The sequence below is a fragment of the Arachis hypogaea genome, chromosome 19 (genome assembly GCF_003086295.3).
Source record: "Arachis hypogaea cultivar Tifrunner chromosome 19, arahy.Tifrunner.gnm2.J5K5, whole genome shotgun sequence".
NCBI classification, from domain to species: domain Eukaryota; kingdom Viridiplantae; phylum Streptophyta; class Magnoliopsida; order Fabales; family Fabaceae; genus Arachis; species Arachis hypogaea.
The window spans coordinates 36,750,234-36,777,878 of record NC_092054.1 but is presented as its reverse complement, the minus strand read 5'-3'; the positions used below and the strand labels follow the sequence as shown (position 1 = coordinate 36,777,878).

General features: G+C 33.8%; 1 protein-coding gene across 1 annotated transcript; it reads left to right on the top strand.

The window, feature by feature from the left end:
* The first annotated feature begins 21,774 nt into the window (after nt 1-21,774).
* On the top strand, nt 21,775-26,362 carry LOC112779472 (probable protein phosphatase 2C 34). The gene is made up of 6 exons (XM_025823756.3): nt 21,775-22,037; nt 22,646-22,978; nt 23,571-23,894; nt 24,403-24,520; nt 25,693-25,916; nt 26,113-26,362. The coding sequence occupies exons 2-6, from the start codon at nt 22,736-22,738 to the stop codon at nt 26,320-26,322; spliced, it is 1,119 nt and encodes a 372-aa protein (XP_025679541.1). The 5' UTR covers nt 21,775-22,037; nt 22,646-22,735; the 3' UTR covers nt 26,323-26,362.
* The last annotated feature ends 1,283 nt before the right edge of the window (nt 26,363-27,645 follow it).

Sequence of the window (27,645 nt, the reverse complement as noted above, 5' to 3'; positions counted from 1 at the left end):
GAGAAGAAGACAAAGCTACAACAGTGGCTATGGCACTGAGAAAGAAGAATAGCACAGAAATTTAGGGGTTTAGGGTTAACAATTTTAGGGATGGGATTACCCTTTGATGAAGAGGAAGAAATTGGGGGGGGGGAGAGAGAGAGAGAGAGAGAGAAAAAGAGGGAGAGAGAAAGAAAGAGACCCTCTATTTGCCACATCAGACATTTCCTATAATGGAATACGTCTCTCTTGACGGATGGATATTTCGTGCACGTTTTTAAATTATTAAAGATTATTTTTGTCGATAATAATAGTGTGGTCATTATTGTCAGCATTTGAATAATTTAGAGGTGATTTTAGTGGTTAACCCATAATATATATGAGAAAAATATACAAATTGACAACAACACCGTACAACGATGGTGCTGCCTCCATCTGCTCAGCAGAAACGGACACCACGATGCCGGAATCATCTCACAGAAGCCAGCCAGCTGATGCCTCTCCACCACCTCCCATCATACGGATGACCATTTGGCCTGATGGCGGAATGACGACGTATGTACTACTTTAAGTCTTTTCTATGCTGAAAGTGTTTGATGATTCGTGATTAGTGATTCTTGATTATTGATGCTAGTTTTAGTGGATTTAAGGTTGTAGGTTTGAACTGCTGAAAGTGTTTGATATATCATAATTTTTTATTCTTGATTATTGATTCTAGTTTAGTGAATTTAGTGGATTTATGGATGTTGTTTCTTCATTATTGATTGTTGTTCATTGATTGTTGACAATTGGTGTTGTTTAAGTAAATTGTTGATAGATAGAGTTTGTGGCACATTCTAGTTATAGATGAAACTCTGTCAAAATTTCCAAAAAAAATCTCTATATATTATGGTTATATGCTTTTGAAGTTTTCATTTATATTGCCATATTGGTTTGTATGTGAATTGTTGATAGGCTTGTGCCAAACAATAATGTATGTACTCTGGAGATGACCAACATCATAAAGCTGATATAGACCATCCATGGCCGAGCTACAAGAATATCCCTGTTGAGACCAAAAAGTGATGGTTGTGGGTGGTAAAAACATAATATAGTCAAACCTTATTAGCTAGTTTATATATTTTATTTTTTTAATACAATATATTTTGATTAACTAATTTTAAAGTTTCTTTGTGCATGTGAACTTTATATGGGACAAGGAGCACGATGCCCTCATTAGGAAGATATACGACCATCGAATAGGTAAGTGGCTGCAACAGATACTGGAGGATGTACGTAAGAGGCGCGACCATCTCACTTCCTATCTCTACCCGAAAATTAAGAAGGCTCTATACGTTCGTTGGGAGATCGATGAGGGGTTTAGGCATCGGTGTCTCACAAATAGAGTTAACAGGCATCGGCTAGGTCGTCCAAGTTTACTAGCGGCTCAGTGACCTTCATGAAGACTAAGGCATTGCTGGTATGTAGCTTCTCTAATTTTGTTATTAACTAAGTTATATTCTTTCACATATCATTGGTAGGCATCCTAACATATTGTTTCAATGCAATATGTATAGTCGAAGTCGTTGGATCACGGTGCGACATTGGCGGAGACCTTTTAGTACACCCACACTTTGAAGGAAAACAAAGCAAGATTTGTTAATCAGCGTTCTATGGATCATTATGTGAGTAAATATCTTGTGATATAAAATTTTTAATTAACTGTGCAGTTGTCATCCTAATCATAATAACATGTGTTACACAGAAGTCCTACCCGTAGAGACTGAAGACCGCAACTCAGTAATCTTAGCAAAGTGGGGAGGACGGTAGTGGCTCTGCTGCTTCAGTCGTCGATCCCGATGCGGTTTGGCATGAGCCCCCATATCTGTGTCGCATAAGAACTATGTATAAGGGTTAGGGTCATTATTTGCCAAAAGCCTTCGCACTTCCATGTTGATGCCATCATCCGCCTCTGCCACTAGTCAAGCTGTCGATCCCGAAGAAGGCATCGATTTAAAGCTGCAGGTGCAGGAGCTCACCCGGAGCCTTCACAAACAGGCTTAGGAGCTAAACGAGACTCGGGAGAGATATCAGAAGATATTTACAGGTGTGACGGACACGAATGAGCTTAGGCTAGAGTGGAGGAAGCAGCTGGAGCGGTTTCAACGGATGGAGCAGCAGAAGGCGGTGTACTAGGCTCAGATGCGCGCTAGTGATAACAGCGCTGCTAGTGGCAGCGGTGCTACTGGTAGCAGCAGTGCTGCTAGTGGGATATAGACATCACTGCTTCGCTGCTGCCTCAGTAGGACCACAGAAATGACGATGATGGTGACTACCAGGATCTTTAGTGATTATGGCTTTGTTTTTTTACTGTTTCATTACATTTGATTTATTTGACATTTAATTTATTTGAACATTTGATATTTAATGTTATATAATTAGTTTCTATTATTTATAATTTGACCACTAATTGTGTGAAAAATAAATTTAAATAAAAAATTAAAACTAAAACGGAAAAATTTTAAAAAAATTGTGTCACAAATTTTTTTTAAAAAAAAAATTGACATTACCGTCAGATTTATTGAGGGTGTAATCCGACAGTAATAGCGCAGGAAACAGGATATTGTGGCGCCAACGGTACCGTCGGAAAAAATTGCCAATAACGATTTTTTGGGCAGGTAATCTGTCACAGAATCCAACGGTAATTACCTTTGGATGAAAAAATTTGACGATAACCCATTACTGGCAACGTTTATACCATCGAATTTTATTCATTTTTCTGACGGTACTCAGCATTTTTCTTGTAATATTCTAAGTCAAGGTCTTGGGTGGTTGTGGTTTGTTTCCTGTCGGGTGGTGGATGAATATGGATGTGGAGGGAATAAGGTGGAGAAGGAAAATGACAGCATCTATGAAAAAAGAGAGGAGGTTGGGCTGAGAAAAATAGGGGTTATAGAGCATCAAATTGCAAAATGAAAATGAGTAAAGGGTAAAGTTGTAAAAGCATAAAGATAATATAATTAATTAACTAAGTATTTTTTAAAAATTAATTTTAACTAGAATATACTTTAGTATATTCTATTAAATTAAACGTTTTTGGAATGGTAAGGACGTTATTACAAAATTAAAAGTGGTATAAAGATTTAATTAAAAGTAAAAAATAAAATGTAGGGACTTAATTACAAATTTAGTGAAATATAGGGATTAACATAGTAATTTAACCTTAAATATAAAAAAAATATAAAAATATTTCCAATTTGGCAATCATAATTTTTAATAAAAAAATGCTATTTATACACCAATTTCAGTCACTGTATACAAATACGGTAAAACACAAGTGCACGGATATGTTGATGCAGCAATTGCCTAAGAATACATGATGAGCCGAAACAGAACCACAACTCACCCAACCCAGTTCTTCCATCACACCACTTCTCCTTGCTCCTCAATTTCTTCTCTTATCCGCGCAGCGTTTCACCCTCCTTTTAGAGATGTTGAGTCTCTTCATTCTCCTTATCGCCATTTACTTTGTTTTGCACGCTGGAACCACTGCTCCTCACTCCTCAATTTCTTCTCTTCTCTGCGCAGTGCTTTACTCTCCTCTTCTCAGAGTCATTGAGCTTCTTCATTATCCCCATCATCATTGAGTCTTTTTATCCTCCTCATCGTCGTTGAGTCTCTTCATTCTCTTCATCGCCGTTAACTCTGCTCAGCGCGCTAGAGTCATGATGCATGAGCAGCTTTAGTTGTTTTCTTTATTATTTCTTTGAATAAAGTTAGTGATTTCCTTATTTTAATTGATATTTTTGTACTTTAATAAATATTTCTTGAAGTTGCTTTGAGGATTGATATGTTTAGGAAGTTGTTGAAAGATCTTAGGCAAAAACAAAAGAGGAGATGGATAACTAAAGAAGCCCCTGGGAGAACTAAGGAAGGTGGCATACAAAAGAAAGCAACCTCCCAGGGAACCAAGAAAGGAAGTAACCTCCCAGGGAAGTGCAACCCCTTCAAAAGAGAATCAGCAAATGTTGTCACTCGTGACCTCTTCATACTCCAGCGAGCATAACTTAAGTTATAGAGGTCAAAATGAAGTAGTTCCAGCAGCGTTATAAAGTTAGCATCCAAAGCTTCAAAACTATATTCATATGTCTATAACAAACATTCAGTTTGGGCCGCAAACGACCCTCACCTTTGAGCTCGTAAAAATAGCACGAAAAAGTGGCACTTGCCTCACTTGCCACACGCCACCTCTTCCTCCTCCAAGATCCACCTTCGAAGATGTGCCATGCCCCACACGCCACTCCCTTCCATCAAGAAGCGTGTCACTTCCCTCACGCCTACTCACACGCACAACTTTACTTCAGGGGATACCCAAAGTGGGTGCATCAAGGGCATGCCACTTGCCTCACTTTCCACATGCCTACGACAAGCCACCAAGTGGGCGTGGCACTTGCCTCACGCCAAGATACACGCCCATGCTTCCAACCTTGGGCCAACTTTCATTGACCTCCAAAACTCCTTGGCAAGCCATGCAAATCATCCAAATGCCACATCACTTCACTCAAGCACAAGATTAAGTTACAAGCCCATGATTCCAATGAAGTAACACCAAGCTTTGAATCTTAATCACGAGAAGAAGATCAATTTTAGTTTAAGATTAATTAGGAAACATTTTGTTTGATTAGATTTGATTCTATTTTGATTTAGTTTGAATTTGAATTTTAGGGTTTTGTTTAGTTTTTAAAAGAAGTGCGAAGAGTTTTCTCGGAGGACATCACCGTTTTACACGACACTTCACAATCCAAGTTTTTATTTTTGCTACACCATGAGCAACTAATTAATCTCCTCTGTTAAGGTTAGGAGCTCTGTTTATCTCTTTTATGAATTATTAATCCAAGTATTTTATTCTATTTGAGGTTTATGCTTTGATATATTTTATGATTGAATTTTTGTTCTTTATCACTAAAAATTAGATTTGTTGGAAAATATTCTAACTCTGTTTTGGATTCTAATATTGTTGTGAAAAATTAATATTAGAATTAGCTTGAAAACTCTTTCTCATGACTTTTTTATTTAATTAGGAATAGTGTTTCAAAGAGTGTGCGATACTTCATAATTTTTAATTGCTCTAGATTGAATAAGTGACATATAATTCGGATTAGAAAATTTTTGAAAATTGTGCTTTTTTATAAGTTTCAATTATCCAGGATTAGCTTGGATAAGTGACATATAATTCAACATAAGAACAACTTTTGAATCTTATTTGAAATTAAATCAAATTTGTGCTTAACCTCTTTTCTTAATTGATTGACCAAGGAATTGCCGATTAGTTAATTAAAAAGAAATTGGGTTGTCAAGGAATTGAATTTTAATTACATGTAATTTTATCGTGAATTGGTCTCTGTAGCATCAAATAAATGAACACAATGATTATTTTCCTAAAGAGTGAAAATATAAGAATAAAAGAAACAAAAAATAAAATAGAATTAACAACTATAATCAAACACAAGACCTAAAACAAAGCTAAAACTCATGCTATAATCAAACTTCAACTACGCTATAATCAAACCAATTTCAGCAACTAAGATTCAATCAAATACTCAAGCTACAAAAAATTTCAGCAACCAAAATCCAATCGAATTCACACCAAACAATGCACATTTTTTAGAAAAAAAAAAGTGAGTAAAAATCAAGAGCAAAAATAAAAATGAAACAATTATAATCAAACACAAGACATAAATCAAAGCTAAATCTAATGTTATAACCAAACCCTAATGATGCTATCTGTTTTATCAAATTAAATAAAAAATTTCAAAGTGTTGGCTCATGAAATTTGTGGACCCATTTCAAAAAGTAAAAACACCTAAATCAAATAGAAATGCCAAAAAAGAATAAGATATAAACATGCAAAATTTGAACAAGGAGAAGGATTAAAAGCTCACATTGATGTAGAAATGTAAAAAAAAAAAAAGAAATGATAAATGTAGTAAAATCAGACCTAAAATCAACACAAGAAGCAAATCAAACACGAAATGGCAAAAATAAAGCATGTGACTGAATAGAAGCAAAAATCGAAAATGCAGAGACCTAAAATTAAGCATGTAACCTAAAATGCAGAAATCAAAAATGTAGAAATAAAAAACATAAGGAGTAGAAGCTCAACTTGATGTAGAGACAAAAATGCAGAATCAAACAAGAAAAAAAGAAAAAAAAGTAGCAAAAATCAATCAAACAAGTGTGATTTTGGCAAAAATTACACCTAAGATGGAGAGGAAGAAAGGGATTGGTGAGAATAGATTGGAGCACATGTTATGAGTGAGAGTGGGGTTTGTTTTTGAATTTTTAAATTTTTGTATTTGTGTATGTATTTGTATACAGTGACTAAAATTGATGTGTATGTACCATGGTTGATTCTTAATATATAACAGTAAAATCCATAAAAAAAAAAAACAAAATAAACATATAGAAGTGAATGATTAAAGAGTAGAAAATAATCGAGTAAAAATGATTAAACAAATATATATAATTTAAAAATAAAATGTTAAATTTTGAACAAATTTTTCATTAATAAAAATAATAATTACAAAATTAAAAAGAATCCTACCTCCAACTCCCTCATTCTCCGTAACTGTACCCCCACCTCAACCCGTTCTTACCTCTTCCTTTTCTTCCTCTTCTTTTGGCTTTTATTCATTGCCACCTCTTCCTACTAAGTTATGCATCTTCTTCTTTTCCACTTCGCCTTTTCTTTCATTGTTACCCTCATCACTTCTGTCTCTTTCACGATCGCTTCTTTTTCTGTCTCTATGCGTAGCATCCTCTTCTTCATTAGTAACCAACTTTTCTACTATTATGCTTCTTTAATGTGTCCTCTTCTTCTCCATCTTTGTTGCCTCTTTTTCTTTTTAGTCTTAGATGTCTGTTTTCTTATTGTCTCCCAATATTATTCTTCTATACCTTGAACTCCATAATAGATTTATATTTCTATCCTTTCTAATTTTTTAAAAATAAATTGCAAATTACGGATGGTAGTGATGATGGGAGATATTGTTGATGATGATAAAGATGTTGATGATGATGGGGTGAGGGTGGTAGTGGTGAGGAGTAGTGGGTAGGCATGCTGGTGGGCGGCTGGGTCTAATAGGGTGTATGGTGGTGTTAGGGTTAGTAGGGTTGGGGGTTAGAAATCTAAGTTTAGGATCAGGGTTATATTGAAGAGCATCATCAAACGGGAAAGCCCGCCCCGTCTCACCCCCTCTCCTGCCAAAAGTCCGTCATTAGGTGGCCTGGCCTGGCCTGCCCCGCCTAATGAGGCGGTCCTAAATTCCTCCCTCACCCCGCGCTAACGACGGACTAGCAGATTGGCAGGCCAAACCTGCCAAATCTCTTTTTTTTTTATAAACCATTAAATATTAAATAATATATATAATTTCACAACTATTTCAATAAAATTATAATTTCTAAAGATATAAAAAATTATAATTTCTAAATTCACAAACGTTAAAGTCATTATAATTATAAATATGTAATAAACTAAATTTTTTGAAACAAAATAATAAAACTAACATTGTCCAAAGTAAAATAAATATTGTCCAAAATATATAATTAAACATCTTTAAGTATATAATCAAACAAACATATGATATAATCTAAAATGCAACTTAGAACATCTTCAATTATCATCTTCATCCTCTTGTAGATCAATAGCATAATAGTTGTAAAAAAATTGGTTCTGACAAAAAATAAAAAAAAAAAAACGCTTGCCCCACCCGTCAAAGCCCGTGAATTAGGAGGATTTTTTAACTTTGGCAATTTTAAATTTTCAGTCCAACCCACTTTTTTTGACGGGTTGTATGGGCCAATTCAGCGTATTTTGGTCCGTTTACCATCTTTAATCATCAAGGATAAATTTATGCAAATTTAATATTTTTAATAAAAATATTATTTTAAAATTTATTGTAATATTAAGAATAATTAATAAAAAATATTAGAAATGATTTTAATTTTTGACTAAACAAAATAATGCTTTAACCCACACATTTGAATTAGAGTTAGAATCAATTATGTGTGAATCAATTTAAGAAAAATTATACTGTTTATATATAATGTTTTTATAAGATACATATTTTATCAATATAACTAAGAATGTCAATGGAGTGACGTAGAGGCTATCTTCCTACTCTCCATCTTTAAATCCTAAATTCCTCTTAGTACTTGTCTTTATCTCTATCATGAGAAAATATTGTGTCCAATCTCCAATTCTCTACTATTTATGAAAATTTTTAATTACAAAACTTTTTAAAGAAATTTGAAAAACAAAATAACACAACATTATATTTCTTGATAATTTAACTATGAGAAATTTTCCACATACAAGTATTTTTTTATACAAGTCTTTACAAGTCATTTATATTAACGCGCTTCGAACCATTATTGCACGTTTTCACTGCACCTTCTTCTTCTTCTTGCTGCACCTTCTTCTTCCTCTTCCTCTTCTTCTTCTTCTTTTCTTTTGTTTCTTGCCTTCTCTTTCTTCTTCTTCATGTACGTGCTTTTCTCTCTGTTTTCTTTCTTCCTTATTCTCGATTTCCATTATTTTTTGACATCAAACTCTGAAATTGTTTTTGAAGAAGAAGAAGCAGCAGAAGATGAGGAGGAGAAAGAGAAAGAGTTCTGAATTATATATAAGGTGTACTTTAACGAATTTTGGGTATATTTCTTAAATCTTTTGGGTGTAGTTTTGTAATCCTTTGGGTGTATTTCTATAATCCTTTGGGTGTATTTCTATAATCATTTGGGTGAATTCCTGTAACTATTTGGGTGTATTTCTGTAATCTTTTGGGTGTATTTCTGTAATCGTTTGGGTGTATTTCTGAAGTTCCATTATCTTCAAATTTGGCAAGAAACTCGTTTTCATGGAGGAAGAAGAAAAAGAGTCGTTCATAATGCATGGTGAATAGCGCGCTTTGAAAACAGGAAGTGGTTGAATAACGTGTGTTTATTTACTCTTGAATGTGGGAGTGTAATGCGTGTGTTTTGTTGGACTTGTGCCAACTTGTAAGACTTGTAAATCAAAAAGACTTTTATGTGTAATAGGCCTCTTTAACTATTACCACAAGTTTGATTTAAAACTAAGATTTTAGTTAAGGTTAGCCATTTAGGATAAGGTTTATATATTTAGGGTAAGGTATATATATATATATATATATATATAAACACCTAAATTAGGAATTATAATAATTTAGAGATTCATGTATTTTAGAGATTTCGGAGAATGAGGCGAGGATCCTCACTGGAGTCCGCAAACATGATGCGAAAATTTTTTGCCTCATTCCTAGTTCGTCGTCTCCGCATGTATCATTTTTCACCTTTAAAGTCTCATTCGGGACTATTTTTGTAAGGATCTCCATTGTGGAAAAATATTGACATGTCTATTTAGAATTTTAGATTTGACTATTAAATCATAATAACATATAATGAAAATCATTTATACTAAATTTTATGATACCAATAAATATGTAATTAAAGAGTTTTTTATTTGCATATATTTTGAATAGATATATTACGTGTTCGATTTTTAAATATACAAAAGATAAAAATCGATTTTGAATTGAAATAGTTGTTTTTTATAAATGATTTACTATGCATAAGCTTCTATAATCTAATAGTTTTTTTTTTAAAATTGTACGAATAGAAAGTATTCAATAATATAATAAAATAATATTCAATTTGATCTCTGAAATTTTAATTATTTTTATTTATCAAACAAGTATTAACAAAGTGTTTATCTGAACAATTAAATATCACATAAGACTCTTGAAAACAACATTGTTTTATTTTTGGCGTTCAAATATTCCAGAAACAACATTGTATCATTTGTTTAAGGAAAAAGAAGAAGAACAATCAATGTTGATGCCAAAAGACAGCGTTATTTTTTTGGGCTATTTGAACGCTAAAACTAAAATGGCATAATTTTTCAGGAGTTTAATGTGGTATCTGTCTGTTAACGACAACATTTTATTAATGTCTGTTTACCAAAAATTATTTTAACGACTAACGTGAGTCACATTTACAAAATTTGAGGACAAAATAGAGTATTATCTCTATAATTTCTCCAAATAGGCAACGGGGGATGTGAACAACATGAATAAATGGGCTATACCCTTAAGCCCAATAACTATGAAAAAATAACCCAACATAATTTCACTTTTACCTTTCACCGTCTCTATTATCTGTTTTCACCCACATCAAACCTTAAACCCTATTTTTACCGCAGCATCCCACCGTCCCCTCCTTTGAAATGCCGTCCACCATCACCGGTCAAGAAGTTGCGTTGCACCACCGTCGCCACCTCTCCCAGAATGGAGACATTTCGTCGTTGCTCCACGCCGCACTGCTGCCTCTCCTCCATGCCGTATCATCACCTCTCCATCTCCCCTGAAGCCTGTGAAGTGTCGTCGCTACCTCCGCCCCTACTCCCCACAGCGGCACCGTGCCTCTGTTCCCAACAGCCGCGCATTCTCGACGAGTGAGAAGGCCGCCAATCGCCCCACTGTGCTACGCACAACCGCACCGTCCTACTACTCCCCTTTGACACGCATTCCTGCCAAGGAAGAAAGCCGCCCATCGTACAGCTGCACCACGTCAATGTGACGCATCTCTACTTCATCCTCGTCTTATTTCGCTGAAATGGTATGATCCAAATAAACATCCATATCTTAGTGAAAAGAACCATCAACATACATAGTAAATATCTTGCAGAGCACGTGCATGCACAATCAAATACAAACAACAACAACAACAACAACAAAGCCTTGTCCCACTAAGTGGGGTCGGCTACATGAATCAAACGACGCCATTGTGCTCTGTCATGTATCATGTCTACAGAGAGGCCGTTTACATGTAGATCTCGTTTGACCACCTCATGGATGGTCTTCTTAGGTCTTCCTCTGCCTTTCGCCCTTTGTCCATCTTCCATCTCATCCACCCTCCTGACTGGATGTTCTATCGGTCTTCTTCTCACATGTCCAAACCACCTGAGATGCGATTCAACCATCTTTTCCACAATGGGTGCTACTCCAACTCTCTCCCTTATATCTTCATTCCTTATTTTATCCAATCGCGTATGACCACTTATCCATCTCAACATCTTCATCTCTGCCACACTCAGCTTATGTTCGTGCTCCCCTTTAGCCGCCCAACACTCCGTACCATACAGCATAGCCGGTCTTATAGCGGTGCGATAGAATTTACCTTTAAGTTTTAAAGGCACTTTTTTGTCGCATATAAAACCAGATGCACTCCGCCATTTTGACCAACCTGCTTGGATCCTATGATTTACATCCTGTTCAATCTCTCCATTATCCTGTATGATGCACCCAAGATACTTAAAACTTTTAACTTTTCGTAGGAAGTTTTCTCCAATCTTCACCTCTATATTGGGGTTTTCCCTTCTCAGACTGAACTTACATTCCATATATTCCGTCTTGCTACGGCTTATGCGCAGACCATACACTTCTAGAGCTTCTCTCCATAACTCCAACTTCTTATTTAGGTCTTCCCTTGACTCTCCCATAAGGATGATATCATCGGCAAAAAGCATGCACCATGGCACAGGCTCTTGGATGTGCTCTGTGAGTACTTCCAAGACTAATGTGAAAACGTATGGACTTAAGGATGATCCCTGGTGTAATCCTATACCAATAGGGAATTCCTCTGTCACACCACCTTAAGTCTTCACACTAGTTGTGGCCCCATCATACATGTCTTTAATTGCCCGAATATATGCGATCCTTACTCTCCTCTTTTCTAAAACCTTCCATAAGACCTCCCTTGGTACCCTATCATATGCTTTTTCCAAATCAATAAACACCATATGTAGATCCCTTTTATTACTACGATACCTTTCCATCATCCTTCTTAATAGGTATATCGCTTCAGTGGTAGATCTGTCTGGCATAAATCCAAATTGGTTCTCTGTTACTTGTGTCTCTTTTCTCAACCTCCGTTCTATCACCATTTCCCATAACTTCATAGTATGACTCATAAGCTTAATCCCTCTATAATTTCCGCAACTTTGTATATCCCCCTTATTCTTGTAGATAGGTACCAAGGTGCTCTTTCTCCACTCATTAGGCATCTTCTTTGACCTTAAAATCTCATTAAAAAGCATGGTTAACCAGTTGATGCCTTTTTCTCCAAGACCCTTCCAAACCTCAATCGGAATATTATCAGGTCCTACTGCCCTGCCATTTTTCATCTACTTTAGAGCCTCTTTTACCTCGAAGTCTCGAATACTTCGATAGTAGTCAAAGTTTTGATCTTCTTCCCTTGTGCATAATCGACCAAGGCTCGGAAGAGTCTTCTGTCCCTCATTAAATAACTCGTAGAAGTAGCTCTTCCACCTTTCATTAATCTTCTCCTCTTGAGCCAATACCTCTCCATCCTTATCCTTTATGCACTTAATCTGATCCAAATCTCTCGTTCTTCTTTCCCGGCTCTTTGCGATTCTATATATACCTTTTTCTCCTTCTTTCGTGCCCAAAGACTGGTAGAGACCCTCATGTGCTCTTGTTCTTGCTTCACTTACAGCCACTTTTGTCTCTTTCTTAGCCGCCTTATATTTTTCCCAATTATCTGCATTGCGGCATAAAGACCACTCTTTAAATCATTCCCTTTTTATCTTTATCTTTTCTTGTATACTCGCATTCCACCACCAGGACTCCTTGTCTCTTGGTCCTATTCCTTTAGATTCACCAAAACTTTCTTTTGCTGTTCTTCTAATAACTTCTGCCATCTCCCTCCACATCTCTTTCGCACTTCCATTTCCATCCCACTTTGCCTCTTCTCCTACCCGTCTTAGGAAGCTTCTTTGTTCCTCACCTTTCATCCGCCACCACCTCGTCCTTGGGTTCTTCGTATGATGTCTTTTCCTCAACTTTTGCTCAACGCGAAAATCCATGACGAGCACCCTATGTTGTGTTGTCAAACTCTCTCCCGGGATAATTTTACAGTTAATGCAAAATTTCCGGTCGACTCTCCTCAACAAGAAGAAGTCGATTTGAGAGCTTGTCATGCCACTCTTATAGGTTATAAGGTGTTCGTCTCTCTTTTTAAAACATGTATTTGCGATGAGAAGATCAAAGGTTGAGGAAAAGTCCAAAATAGTTTTACCCTCGGCATTGATCACCCCGAAACCATGGCCTCCGTGAATACTCCCATATCCAGTCACTTCTCTCCCCACATGGCCATTTAAATCTCCTCCTAAGAAAATCTTATCTTCCAAAGGTATGCCTTGAACCAAACTCTCTAGATCCTCCCAAAACCTTATCTTGTGTTTTTCGTCTGAACCCACTTGCGGTGCATAGGCGCTAATCACATGGAAAGCACCTTCCTCCACCACAAGTTTGATAGAGATGATCCGATCTCCCACCCTCTTGACATCCACTACATCCTTCTTCCACTGCTTATCCACAATTATTCCAACCCCATTCCTATTCTTCACCTTTCCTGTATACCAAAGTTTGAAACTAGAAGTATCCAACTCCCTAGCCTTTGCACCAACCCATTTCGTTTCTTGTAGGCACATAATGTTAATCTTCCTCCTTGTCATGGTGTCCACCACCTCCATGGACTTTCCTGTTAGAGTGCCTATGTTCCATGTCCCAAATCTCAACCTTCTGTCGCTTCGACCTTTACCTTTTGCTTTGTGAACTAGCTTATTTACCCTCGTCCGTTCACGAAAACGCGAGAACCCTTGCTCATTTAACACTACATCCGGGCACCGATGCATCGGCTCTTGCTTCGACACCGTACTCGAGCCATACGGCGCGTTGCTTCTGGGCAGCGACCTAGCTTTAGCGCAATAATGTCTTTGATTCATGTCATGGGGGTTCGGCTATATTTTTATGTTGGTTGCCGAAGACCTAACACAACCCTCCTCCTTTATCCGGGCTTGGGACCGGCTATGTACCGCAAGTGTAACATAGCTTCTCATGCAGAATCAAATAAATCAAGTAAAATACTAATGGTATACCCAAATAAACATCCACTTTAGAATGAAAAGAACCATCCGCGTACATAATAAGATGAGCATCCGACTCAGTCGATAAGCAATAAGTAACGAGACAGCAACTGCGAAGGGCACCGACATCGGGATACAATAGTGGCGACAGTAGCACAAGATTGCGAGAAAACGGTTGCAACAAAAATAGAAAAAATTTAAAATTATGATTAAATCTAATTAATCTAAAATTTAATTTTTGAAATTAAAATTAACTTTTTTTTAATTTATTATTTTCGTTAGTCAAAAAAAGTATTTTTTTTTTTTTACCAAAGATATAAGACTCAAACCCGCAACTTCTTAATTGAGTATGGAGAGACTATGTCATTTGAGCTATTACTCATTGGCAATAATTATTTCCTATTACTTTCTCTTATCCCTATGATAACATACTGTATTGAATAACATAAATTAATAAAGACAATATTTCCCTTAGGGATGGCAACGGGTCTCCATGAGGGCGGGGACATGCCCCCCGTCCCCCGCCCCCGCCTCCATTATTGGTCCCCGTCCCCGCGACGGGTAACGGGGACTCCATATCCGCTGGGGACCTGGGTATCCGCGGATATCCGTGAGTTTTCTTAAAAACGAAACAAGTTTGAAAAAATTGATCACAGAAACAAAACACCTAGAACAGAGACACTGATAACAACAAATCCAAAGAGGCACCAATAATAACAAACCACACAAATCATTTTGATAACAAAATCAAAACACAGAACAGATGATAACAACAAATTCACAGAAGATAAAAATTAACAAATGCTTTAACATAAATGAAAATTACAGAAGCTGACTTAACAAAAAGAGGATGAGCCAATGGTGGAGACTAACGATGGCAATGAAGAACGACAAAGATGGTGACCCATCACTGCTACGACAAAGATGGCGACGGCGACCCTCCCTGCTGCGATGAAGATGCCGTTGAGAGAACCCTCCTTACTACAGTGGTGCGATGAAGAAGGCGTTGAGAGAACCCTCACTTCTGTGACGAGGACGGCAAAGGCGCAACGCTCCTGACGCAGGAAGACGGCAAAGGTGCGACGCTCCTGACGCGGGAAGACGGCGATTGCACGATTTTCCTGACGCGTGAAGATGACGACGATGTTCTTTCTTTTGGGGTGGTAATCTGTGACGGTAAGGGAGTTTAGGGGTAGTGCAACGGTGAGGGGGGTTTTGGGGCGGCAGCGGGCGGTGAGAAATTGAAGAAGAGAGGTGGGTGTGGTGGTCTTGGAGTTTGAAGAGAAAAGGGGCTAGGCTAGGGTTTCATGTTTGAAAAAGATGGGATCTGAGGCATTGAGGCAGTGAGGCTAGGGTTATTGAGTGAAACTAATATATATATATATATATATATATATATATATATATATATGAATGGCATTTTGGTAATTTTTAATAACAGGGATATACGGGTCCCCACGGGGCGGGGATCTCTATCCCTGCCCCCGCCCCGTTTATTAAACGGGTCTCCATCTCCGTCCCCCGCGAGGAAATTTTCCTCCCAAAATCCGTCCCCCAGCGGGTAATTCTCCGCGGATACCCGCCCCGCCGGGGGAAATTGCCATGCCTAATATCCCTCTTGATTCTATTGTGAGTTTCGTTCGTATAATTTTTTGTGTATATATCTTCGGGACTTCATGGACAGCCAAGTCTTTATGATTCGAAAATAAATAATGGACCTTGTTTATAACGTGTAATGTGATACGTAGATATAAAAATCCCATCTTCCTTTGCCTAAGGCGAAAAAAACACAATACCGGTTAGCAACTCAACAAATTCTTAAATGATTATAAAAAGAAATTAAAAATCGCATAAAGTATACAGATATAAATACATATAGATATACAGCAGGATATTTTACAACTAATAAATTTAAATTCACGTGATAAAATTATCGGTCAAACGAGAAAATTAATTTTGTTTTAACTAATATTTAGTCTCAAAAATTTTTCTTTCTCTTTTGGATTTTATGCCCGATGTCTATAAAAAAAATTAATATTTAGTCTCAAAAAATTTAAATATATTTTTTTAAACCAATAATAAAAAATTAAAAACAAGTAGAGAATGAGAGAAAACAAACTAACTTTAGTTAGTAGAACAGTTAGTTTGTTCTTTCACTTAAATAAATATCAATGAATCCAATTTTGCTTTATGTATATAATAATTTATTGACTAATGAGAAATTTTTAAATAGAGTTCAGATTCACGCTGATTAATTTTTGATTTGTCAAACTAGAGATACCGTGAGGAAAAATAAAAAGAGAATGAAAGTAAACAACAATTAAAACAGAAGAAGTTAACAGAATTCAAAAAAATTAGTTCACAAATTTTGTTCTTAAACTATTATTGACAATTGAATTTTTTAGTAAGTTTCATAAATAAATTAATTGGGCTTTAAATTTACGCAATTGCAACTTTATGAAATAGGTTACATCTTTATACATGATGTAGTGGTTTGTAGTTTGCACGTAATCTACTATAGGTAGCGCAAATTACGTTGAAAATGTGTCATGCAGAAACTGCTAGAGGGTGTCGCAGTTTCTGAAGAACCTGGACCATGCATAAATCACTGCAAGATCTAGCAGTTTATGAAGAAACAGTGGACAGTATAATCCGCTAGGGCTATAGCGGATTACATGTTGCAGAGGCATTCCATTGTGATGCATCGATGTGGTAGACGGCAACTTTAACTCTGCTTCCATTAGCATCCTCCAGAGGCATCATAAAAGCTATGGTAGTTTTTGTCTTGTGGCAATAAGATGCGGCATAAGGATAATTCCGTTTATAGTACACACCTATGATCTCATGGTTTATCTTCTTCACACCAAAGGCAATGTTGATAACTTTGCAGCTTTGTTTCATTGCTTGTTATGGTGGACACTACATCAATATTTTTTTTCCAAGTTTTGAAGTGTTTAAACTCACCATAAATTCTAATGAATTGAAGTAGCACAATACTTCTCTTCACCTTTAATCCCTGCTAACATAATGATAGAGTAAACATATAATAACATTAGAATATATAAGTTGGGATTCAAAAATTTTTTAAGAATCCATCATGATAAGTCAATAGATTGACCACTAATAAGGAGTTGATTGGTTTGGTCATTTTTATTTTCATTTTTTTAGATTCTTCATCGCTCTCTCTTAGTTTTTCTGTAGCTTGCAGTTGTAGGTATCTGACTTTATGATGTCTCACACTACTCTTTTCTTTTGGCGTTTATTGGATTAAATCTGATTATCATCTGTTATATGCTTAGGGTGATGTATGTTCTCGGGTAACTGAAATTTTGAGAGCAAAATTTTTCTTTTAGGAGAGTAGAATTTTACAACATAGTTTTCGGGTGCACGAAAATTTTTTCTGAAGATACGGAGTTATCCAGAAGATTAGTAAAGGAAGCACTTCTGCTATATTAATAAGCACCTCGATATTCATCATCATCAGTCATCACTAAGCAATGACCTCTTTTGATATAAGCTCGACGACACAGTTGCAAAGAACCTAGTTTTTGAGCCGTTTCGGTTAGGAGTTTTAGACTCTGGTTTTCGTAGCTAGTCTCTGTTTGACGAGTCGAACTCGATTCATATAAGAAGAGAAATAGTAATATAATATTATAATATTATTTTATCTGTTTTAGTAAAAAATAGGAGATCGGTTTAACCGGATTCACAATCTTCTGGTGCAGGTTAACATCAGCACTCTCTGATGACTTTAGCAATGCTAATGCCTCATCATACCTTCTATTCTCATGTTAATCATGTTACTAATGTCATTTATACTAGTAGCTCAGATACTAATCTCTAAATGTGTTGTTACTGGTGTTCTAATACATCTAGTTTTAGTAATTATACACTTGAAATATTTTAATATTATTTTAAATCACCATCCACACCAGCCAATCACGGCTCTCCCTTTACCCCCAAGACCTCCAAGGCTGCTTCATTTCCTCTTTGTGGCCAAAAACACCAAGGAGAGAAAAGAGAAAAAAGTTATTGGTTCTTGATCTTCAAAACTTGATTTCTTCTGAACTAAAACTCAAATCAAAATTCTAATCCAATCAAAGTGATTCTCTCTTCTTTCTCTTCATAACCATGTGACTTATCAATATTGGAAATAAGGTAAGATGGTTGTTCTTCCTCTCTTTAGCTTTGGTTTCAAGAACACATGCATAAATATGTGTTTTTTTATGTTCTTCCATAGGTATCATGCTTAGATTGACTTGAGGGCCAAGGAACTTCAAATTCCAGCAAGATTAAGGTGAGGAATCGCATCCTAACTGGTGATTGAAGGTTCGGTTAGTTAGAGTTTTGAGGATTTAAAGTTTTTCTTGATGTGATTTAAGAGAAAAATGTGCTCTAGGAACATCTTGAAGCATAGTCGAATTAGGAGCTGCAAATAAAGGTAGGTTTGGTAAAATTAATCTTGATTAATTGTGTTTGAATTGTGTGATTATAATATGATTTGGTTATGCTTGAAATTGATTATTTATATGAGTGATTCTTGATGAAATTTTGATAAAAATTTGATGAAATTTGATGAAATTCAAGCTATGAATTTGTGTTCTTGGGCATATGAAAAAATCGAAACCTTAACTCTCAAATTAGGGTTGAAATTGTGTTGAAATCAAGTGGAAATTAAGAAGTTATGGTGGCTGCCATTTTATTTTAAATTATGGTGAAAATTGATTATGGAAAAGATTGAAAAACGGGTAAGAGTCAAAGAAAGAACCTGAAGAATTTACGAAGAATACGAATAACACTTTGAGTTTGATCAATAACATGAAGAATAACCCATTGAACTTGGGAGGGGCTAAAATGATAATATTTTTGTGTTTGTGGGGGGAAGTGTATAATACTAAAAGTTTAGGGAGTTAGAGTATAAATATAAAAAATTAAGGGGATCAAAATATAATTTTTATAAAATTTTTGGGATCGATTTGTACTTTTTGAAAATATATAATAAAATATCATTAAAAATTATTTAATAATAAATATTAAATGATATTATTTTATTAAAAGTAATAAAATAATAGCGAAAAACTAATTTTTTTTCTAAAAGTATTAAGAAGACAACTTTAAGTTCAGAATCTTATTATTACCTTCATAAAACACTTAAGGAGTGGTAATAACATATTAGTGAGACAAAAATAAAATGTTGAAGAAAAGACAAAAATCGAAAAAAAAAAAAAGTCAATAAAATTTTAATGGCAAAGATAAAGGGTGATTAGAGAAGCGATCTAGGAACAATATAGTTAGTATTTGAATTGCTCTTAGGGAATTTGAAGTTTTTTGGCCCTCAAGTCAAGTTAAGGATGATATCTAACGAAGAACATCAAGAAAACACATGTTTATGCATGTTTTTTTGACACCAAAAGCAAAGGGAGGAAGAACAACCATCTCACCTTGCCTTGATAAGTCACATGATTATGAAAAGAAAGAAGACAGAATCATGCATACTCATGGCTGCAAAATCTTCAATTTTTCAATTTTTTATGATTTATTCACTTTTGCATGCTTTTGCTCCATCTTTCAAACTATTCTTGTCCTGAAGTAAAATGAAAATAAAATATAAAAATATGTCTAGTTGAGCATTTGAATATTATTTTCAGCAAAAATATTTAAAAAAAAAGTACAAAATCAAAAATGATATTTTTACGTTTTCAACTTTTTTTTTAGTTAGAAACAATGAAAATATTTCCAATCTAAAACATGGTATTTTCAACTGTACTTTCATTTTTAAAGCCATTTTTAACTGTACTCCTATTTTTAAAGTCAGATTCAATCGTGTTTCTATTTTGTGTATTTTATTTATTTTATATTTATACCTCATATTTATCATATTTTTTTTAATATTAATATAATTTATTTTTGTATTTAAAAATATCAATATTAAATATTTTTATCTTAAAATCACATTATTTTTTTAAATACCATGACCGTTTTTTCTTTAACAAAATAAAAAAAAATAATAATTTGTTATGAAAATAATTTATTGGTGTGTACATATATTTTCTCTGCTACACCAATACATTGCAATGGAATGTCTCTACAATATATAATTCGTTACAGTTTTTAGGAGATTACGTTAGAAATCGCTAAACCCTACAGTAATTTATACATGGTCTAAGTTTTTTAGAAATCGCGATGCCCTCTAACAATTTTTATATGGTACATTCTTAACGTAATAGCGGATTATGTCAAATTACAAATCACTATTGTGTAGCAGTTTACATAGAATTAAAATAGATCAAAGATATAGTCTATTTCAAAAGTTACAATTGTTTAAATTTAAAGTCTAATTAATTTATTTATATAATTTGCCCCTTAGATTTTTTAAAGGATGTATCATGTATGTATGTAAATTCAATTTCAAACAATTGGATAATTAAATATTCATTTAATGGAAAAGATCAATAACCAACAATTATTCAGGTTCTAAAACTTAAATTAGTGAAGCTAAATATTTAATAATTTAAAAATTCAATTAATGTTTAATCAGAATTGAATTAAATTAATAAAATAATATATTTATCTAAACAATATATGTATTTTTTTTAAAAAATAATTTTTATATTTTATTATTTTAAATTATTTTTTTTATTTTTAGTTAATTCATTGACAATTAATTGTTATCTTAAATCAACCTGGTCTATTAGCGATTGATCTTTTATTGTTCTCCTAGCCCGTAGCTATTACCCATTATGGCCCCATGGGTGAGGCTGAGCAGTGAAGAGAGATCATCATAAAGCACTAAGATATTTATGAATATTTATCATCGGTCCATAAAAATATTCGAATATTTATTTATTTTGGTTTCAACAAATTTTAGATCAGATATTTTAATTTTTAACTAAATTATTCAATTAATCTTTAATAATTAATTGTATCAGTTATTTAAATTTTTTGCTTCATTAATTTTAATAGAAAATAAAATAATCTTTGATTTATTTTATCTTTTGTTAGAATTGATAGAAAAAGACCTAAATAACTAATAATTAATTATTAAAAAATAATTAAATAATTAATTTTAATTAAAAATTAAAATATCTAATTTAAAATTTGTTAAGAATCAAAATAGACAAAGGCTCAAAGTCTTTCCTTCGCCAAAGTTACAAACCCAAAATTCACATGCATAATTAAAAGTTAAGGAAAAAATTTCAAGTGGATTGAAAATACTAGTATTTTAGTTATTTTAATTGTTGATTTTAATTAATATATATTATAAGAAAAATTTTAGGTATATCGAAAACATCGGTATTTCAGTTATTTTAATCGTTGATTTTAATTAATATATTATATATATTTTTTATAATTTAGATCAACGGTTAAAATAATTAGAACACTATTATTTTCGGTATATTTAAAACTCTTTCTATATTATATATGTTTTTTATAATTTAGATCAATGGTTAAAATAACTGAAACACTAATGTCATGATACATTTTTTTTTTGTGACTAATATCATGATACATTTGAAATTGAAAATAGATCCTCTCAATTATTAAAAAAAATTAAAAATATAAAATGTGATTTTTAATTTTTTATTATTTTTTTATATTTATTTTTAGTCCTATTTATAAAATTAATGATATAAAATCACATTTTATTCCCTTAATTATTAAAAAAAATTGAGAGAATATATTTCCTTAAAACTCTTCCAAAAGTTAAAACAAGAAAAAAGAACACTTTGTTTTTTACTCCCTAGAAAAAAGTGAAATAAACTGATGAAAGAAGTGACCAGAAACAAAACAACACGTCACTCCAATATTTAAGAATTCTCATACTTTTCTTCTGCTTTTTCTCGAAGTATCAGCTTATTGTCTCCTCTTCCTCCTCCTCTTCCAAGTTCCAACTATCAAAAGTACAAACCTCAGTTTCTGTCCTTTTACCATTCCAAAGGGTTTGTTTGTTCTCTAATGGAAGAGCTTCAAAATTGGATCAGAATACTTAACCAACTCTTTTCTTTCTTCTTCAACTGAGTTTCATTCAGTTGTTCAACACCTTTAGAAAAAAAAGGTAGTAAAAAATGGTATTTATTTTATACAAAATTCAATTAAGCACCGTCTCTTATTTTATTCAGCAGTCAAAACAGAATTCATGAAAAGCAAAGCAGAAAGAAACCTTTCTTCTTATTTATTATTTTTCCCCTTTCTTTTTTTGGGTCCCTGGCTATTCATATTTCGTTATGCTTTCTCAAAGAGGAAATCATGGTCCACACTACAATTGGGTTTTTGAGACAATGGCTGAAAGCAATGCCATATATATTCAGAATAACAGAAACTTTTTCTGAATTGCTTTTGACTTTTAGCTTCAAACCAAACATAACCAGATGCTATGTTATTAAATATTACGAGTTTCTCTTTTGTTAATTTCCATTCCTTTGCATTGAAATTCTAGATGCATTGCTAGAAGGGAACCTGGAATCAGCATAAGAATGACCATATAGTTTCTTTTATTATTATTTTTTATATTTTATATTAGCTCCTGAGATTTAAGCGCAGATTTCTTTTTTTTTTTTCCCTTTTCTTTTACATCATTAGCATATAGATATGTATATGCATTTAAATTTTCTCTCCCTTGAAGTGTTGAATTTCTAATCCGTGACTTAAATTTTCGTTGTTCAGAGCCTCAAAAACTGTTACAACGGGAAGAACCTCTTAACAGCTTAAAAGTGGTGGCTCAACAGTAGCATTACTAATTTCTTCAAAGTTTTGATGGGTCATCTTTCTTCAATGTTCAATGGTTTGGCAAAATCACTGGCAATTAAGAAAGGGAGGAATTCAGAAAGATGCAGCGGAAGAGAAGCGGCGGAAGCGATGGCAAAGGAAGCAAAAAAGAATGAGTTCTTGTTATGTAGCTCAGGCACTGTTAGTGTTGATGGCTCAAACAACTTCGCCTCAGTTTTCTCCAAAAGAGGCAAGAAAGGAATCAATCAAGATTGCTGCATAGTCTGGGAAGTATGTACAAACATTGACACAAACATTATTTTCTTTAGGCAAGAAAAGTTTTATACAAAGGTTCACTCAATAAAAGTAAATTAATAATTGATAATAATTAGGTGATTTAATTTATTTGACTAAAATATTATTTAATAATTTTTAATTATTAAGAGTTTCCACCTTAAGTTGGTTGAGAGTGTACATCTATCTATACGAAGTTGATAATTCAAAATGAGTTTTCACCATTTAACTTAACTACGCTAAGATTGCTGTAAAGAGTGAGAGGTACTTGCAATCATTGCCATAATATTTTTGTATGCATATTTTATTCAACTAGTCTAATTTTGATGCATTGACAGTGTAAAATGTTTTACACAATCTTGTAATCACATTTGTTCTTTTAGTTGACCATTCGTGCGTAGTATTATATAATTAAATGTACGTATAAAACTACTTTACATTAACGTGCATCAAAATTAAATTCTTTATTCAACTTCATCTTTGTTAGTGTGTTTGTTAAGCATTATATGCATTATATTGCAATGAACATATATTTTGGACATAGTTGTTGATATTCATTATTTGTTCATGGATGTTATGATTATTACAGGAATTTGGGTGCCAAGAGGACACGATCTTCTGTGGGATCTTTGATGGGCATGGGCCATGGGGTCACTTTGTGGCGAAAAGAGTGAGAGAATCAATGCCGCCATGTTTGCTATGCAATTGGCAAGAGACTCTTTCCCAAACTTCACTTGATCTTGACCCAGATTCTGGAGATGCCGATGTTGAGGCAGAGAAGATGCAAAACTGTTTTAACATATGGAAGCATTCCTACTTGAAGACTTGTGCTGCCATTGATCGAGAACTCGAGCAGAATCGCAAGATCGATTCGTTTTTCAGTGGAACCACTGCCCTCTCCATTGTTAGACAGGTAATCTTGATCTTTAGGGGTCATTAGGAAGCATCCTTGATTACACTTGCATGGTTTGATTTCACATTAGTCCACTCATTCATCACATGATTGCAAATTTGCAACTTTAGTAGCTAACTTGTGAGTTTTACAATACAAAATGCTATTGGTACATCAGAATTATTCACTGAAATCAGTCACCGATATATTTGTGTATAAATATACGTGTGATTTAATTTATTTTCAACGTGTATTTATATTCTAGTATGTATTTTATACTAGTAGTTAATTTTAGTGGCTAATTTTAGTGTACACATAAGATAATCCTTTATAATATATCATTCCAAATCAGTGGTGAGGAGTTGTTCTTGAAAAATGAAAACTCATCCAAATTTTGAGGACAGATTCTTAATTAGACGGAGGGTCATAGACTAAAGTATTTTTAATGATAGACTCTCCATATGAACATCCCATGCCTAACTAAAAAATAAAAATCACTTTTTTTTTTCTTGTTTAATCTGATAAACAGGGTGAACTAATTGTAATTGCAAACGTTGGTGACTCGCGTGCTGTATTAGCTACAACATCGGATGATGGGAGTTTGGTACCAATTCAGCTCACAGTAGATTTCAAGCCCAATCTACCTCGTAAGTCTATTCCTAATCAACTAATCATTAGTGGAGAGTTTTAAATATTTTTATTTAATAAAAACAAAACAAATATATTTATAAGCTTAAATTTTTTATATTTTTAATAAAAAAAATTTAATTTGTAAATTTAATATATATCCATAAAACACAAGATAAATAAACCTTATAAGATAGATAAACTCTAAATTAATAACAGAAATGTTATATACTTTATTTTTATATTCGTTTTTTTTATCTTTTTTGTTTTTATATTGAAAGTCATTGATAAGGAAAAAAAATATTTTTATTACCATAAGTACACAAAAGAGATGATAAAAAAAATAAAAATATTATTTATATATTAAAATTAGTCACTAAAATTAGTTATCAATATATTTGTGTATAAATATATATGTTCAATTTATTTTACTATGTATTTAAAATCTAACATATATTTTATACTAATGACTAATTTTGATAAACAATTAACATGTTTATAAAAAAAATACAAATTTTCATTTCTCATAATATAGTGTGTTATTTGTTGTATTGACTCTGTACTAGATATTGTACTGCTTTATCCAATATTATCTACTACTTTATTTAGTAGTAGTACACAATAGATAAAAAATAAAAATATTATGTATAATAAAAAAATCAGCGATAATACTAGAGAGATAATAATATATTTATTACATATAAAATTGTATAATTATTTTAATAGTAATTAATAGATATTAAATAAAATAATTTTAGACTATTTGAACTGAATTTTTATTATTTTTTAAATATTATTGAAAAATGGGTCATTAAATATTTGTATATAAATATATGTATTGTTTAACTCATTTTCAATATGTATTTTATATTTTAATATATTTATATAAATAAATGATTTTTTATGTTGTATAATTGATAAAAGAAATGGAGAAATGTAATATGTTGCACTTCACTCTTGTATATATATATATATATATATATATATATATATATTTTTGTGTTAAGAGTTATTGACAAGAAATGAAAGAATATAAAAAAGATTTCTTTTACACTATAAGAGAAGTGTGTAAAAAATTATCATTTCTCAAAGATTACATCTAATGTAATGAGTATACATAACATGCCTTGTACTAGACTGATTATGCTACACTAGAACCACTCAAGCTTGTGATGAATGTTGCATGGTGCAGAGGAAGCAGCTCGAATACTGGAGTGCCAAGGGCGAGTCTTTTGCTTAGAAGACGAGCCGGGGGTGCACAGGGTATGGCTGCCGGACGAAGAGTCGCCGGGGCTGGCCATGTCTAGGGCACTTGGTGACTACAGCGTCAAAGAGTATGGCCTAATATCGGTGCCTGAGGTAACCCAATGGAACGTAACCACCAGAGACCAGTTTGTTGTGCTAGCTACTGATGGGGTATGTAGTACACTAACACCAGTACTTTTCTTTTGAAAATTACTTGAATTAACTAAGTTGTTCTCATGTAGAGTTAATAATTGAAAATTATTAAATAATAATTTAGTTATATATTTTAAATTATTTAACAATTTTCAATTTTTATATAAAGTGATCTATATCTAAGTCTTCGCGATTAACTTAATGTTTTTTGTAGGTGTGGGATGTAATATCGAACGAAGAAGCGGTGGAGATTGTATCTTCAACAGCAGAGAGAGGAAAGTCAGCAAAACGTTTGGTGGAGTGCGCGAAGCGTTCATGGAAACGCAAGAGGGGTGGAATTGCCATGGATGACATCTCTGCCATTTGTCTTTTCTTTCACTCTCCTTGTAACCTTCTTGATAACCAACTTGCCACCCTAAACTAAATTATTATCTTGTCAAAATGGGCACCTGAATTGCACGTCATGTTCTGCTTCAGAGGGAAAAATTATTATTCCTTTCTTCTGATTCTTCTAACTTTGTAAAATTAGGAAAGGGATAAGTACTTTTTTCGTCCCCAGAGTCTGGAGTCGAAATCAAAATCGTCCCCGACCTTTTTTTTTATTAAAATCATCCTCAACGTTCAAAAACGCTTTAAAATCATCATTTTCCGAATTTTTTGATCAAAATACCCTCATCATCATCATTCTCCTCTTCACCTTCCTCACCAACATTACCACCAACCACCATCAACACCAACACCACCACCACCACCAACCAACACGAACACCAAGACCACCAAACAGCAACAACACCCTCACCCCACTCCCTCACCGTAACCCCCCCCCCATCCCTCACCCCCTCACCCCTTCCTCACCGTAACCCTCCCCACCCCTCACTCCCTCATCGTAACCCCCCACCCCCTCACTCCACTCTCTCACCGTAACCCCCAACCCCCTTCTTCATGTCCTTCTTTTCATGGTCATCATCATCATCATCAACAGATTTCATTAACAACAACAAATTTCATCAAAAATTTAGAAATTTAAATTTGAGCAACAACAAATTTCATCAAAAATTCAATTCACAGAAGAAGAAGAAAAAAAAGAAGAAGCATAAGGCAGAAAGCAAAAGCAGAAAAGCAAAGGCGGCAGCGGGTTGGACGCAGGGGCGGCGGTGGGATGGACGCAGGGCGGCGGCGGCGGGGGTGAGGGGGTGATGGAGTGAGGGTTTGGGGGTGGGCGTAGGAGAAAGGGAAATTGGGGTGGGGGGGGGAGAGGAGAGAGACGAAGAAATGCTGATAGGTGTAGGTGGGGTGGGGTTTTATTTTTTTAATATTATTTTTAATTTTTATTAATAGTTAAGGGTAATTTGGTCCAAAAAATAGAAAATGACGATTTTATAACGTTTTATAACGTTGAGAATGATTTTAATAAAAAAAAGTTTGGGGACAATTTTAATTTTGACTCCAGATCTTGGGGACGAAAAAAATACTTATCCCATTAAAAAATATTGATTTTTTTAAAAAATTTACCAGATTAAGACGAATTTAAATTAAAATCACATGGTGCTATTTTTATTTTTTTTCAAAACATATTAAAAAATTGTAAAGTGCGAATTCTAATTTTTTAAAAGAAAGAGGTAAACACCAATTTAGTATCTAAAAAATTTAGACATTGATAAAATAGTACCTAATAGTTGTTGTCGACAAAATGGTTCCTCGTTTAACTCCATTTTCATTAACGAAAAATACTGAGTTGACAAAAAAA

What these genes read in the sequence shown, in the direction of transcription:
- LOC112779472 (XM_025823756.3), top strand. Translation starts at nt 22,736, where the DNA reads ATGGGTCATCTTTCTTCAATGTTCAATGGTTTGGCAAAATCACTGGCA. An exon ending in ATTGCTGCATAGTCTGGGAA is followed by an intron (nt 22,979 to 23,570) that starts GTATGTACAAAC and finishes TGATTATTACAG; the next exon opens with GAATTTGGGTGCCAAGAGGA. An exon ending in TTTCAAGCCCAATCTACCTC is followed by an intron (nt 24,521 to 25,692) that starts GTAAGTCTATTC and finishes TGCATGGTGCAG; the next exon opens with AGGAAGCAGCTCGAATACTG.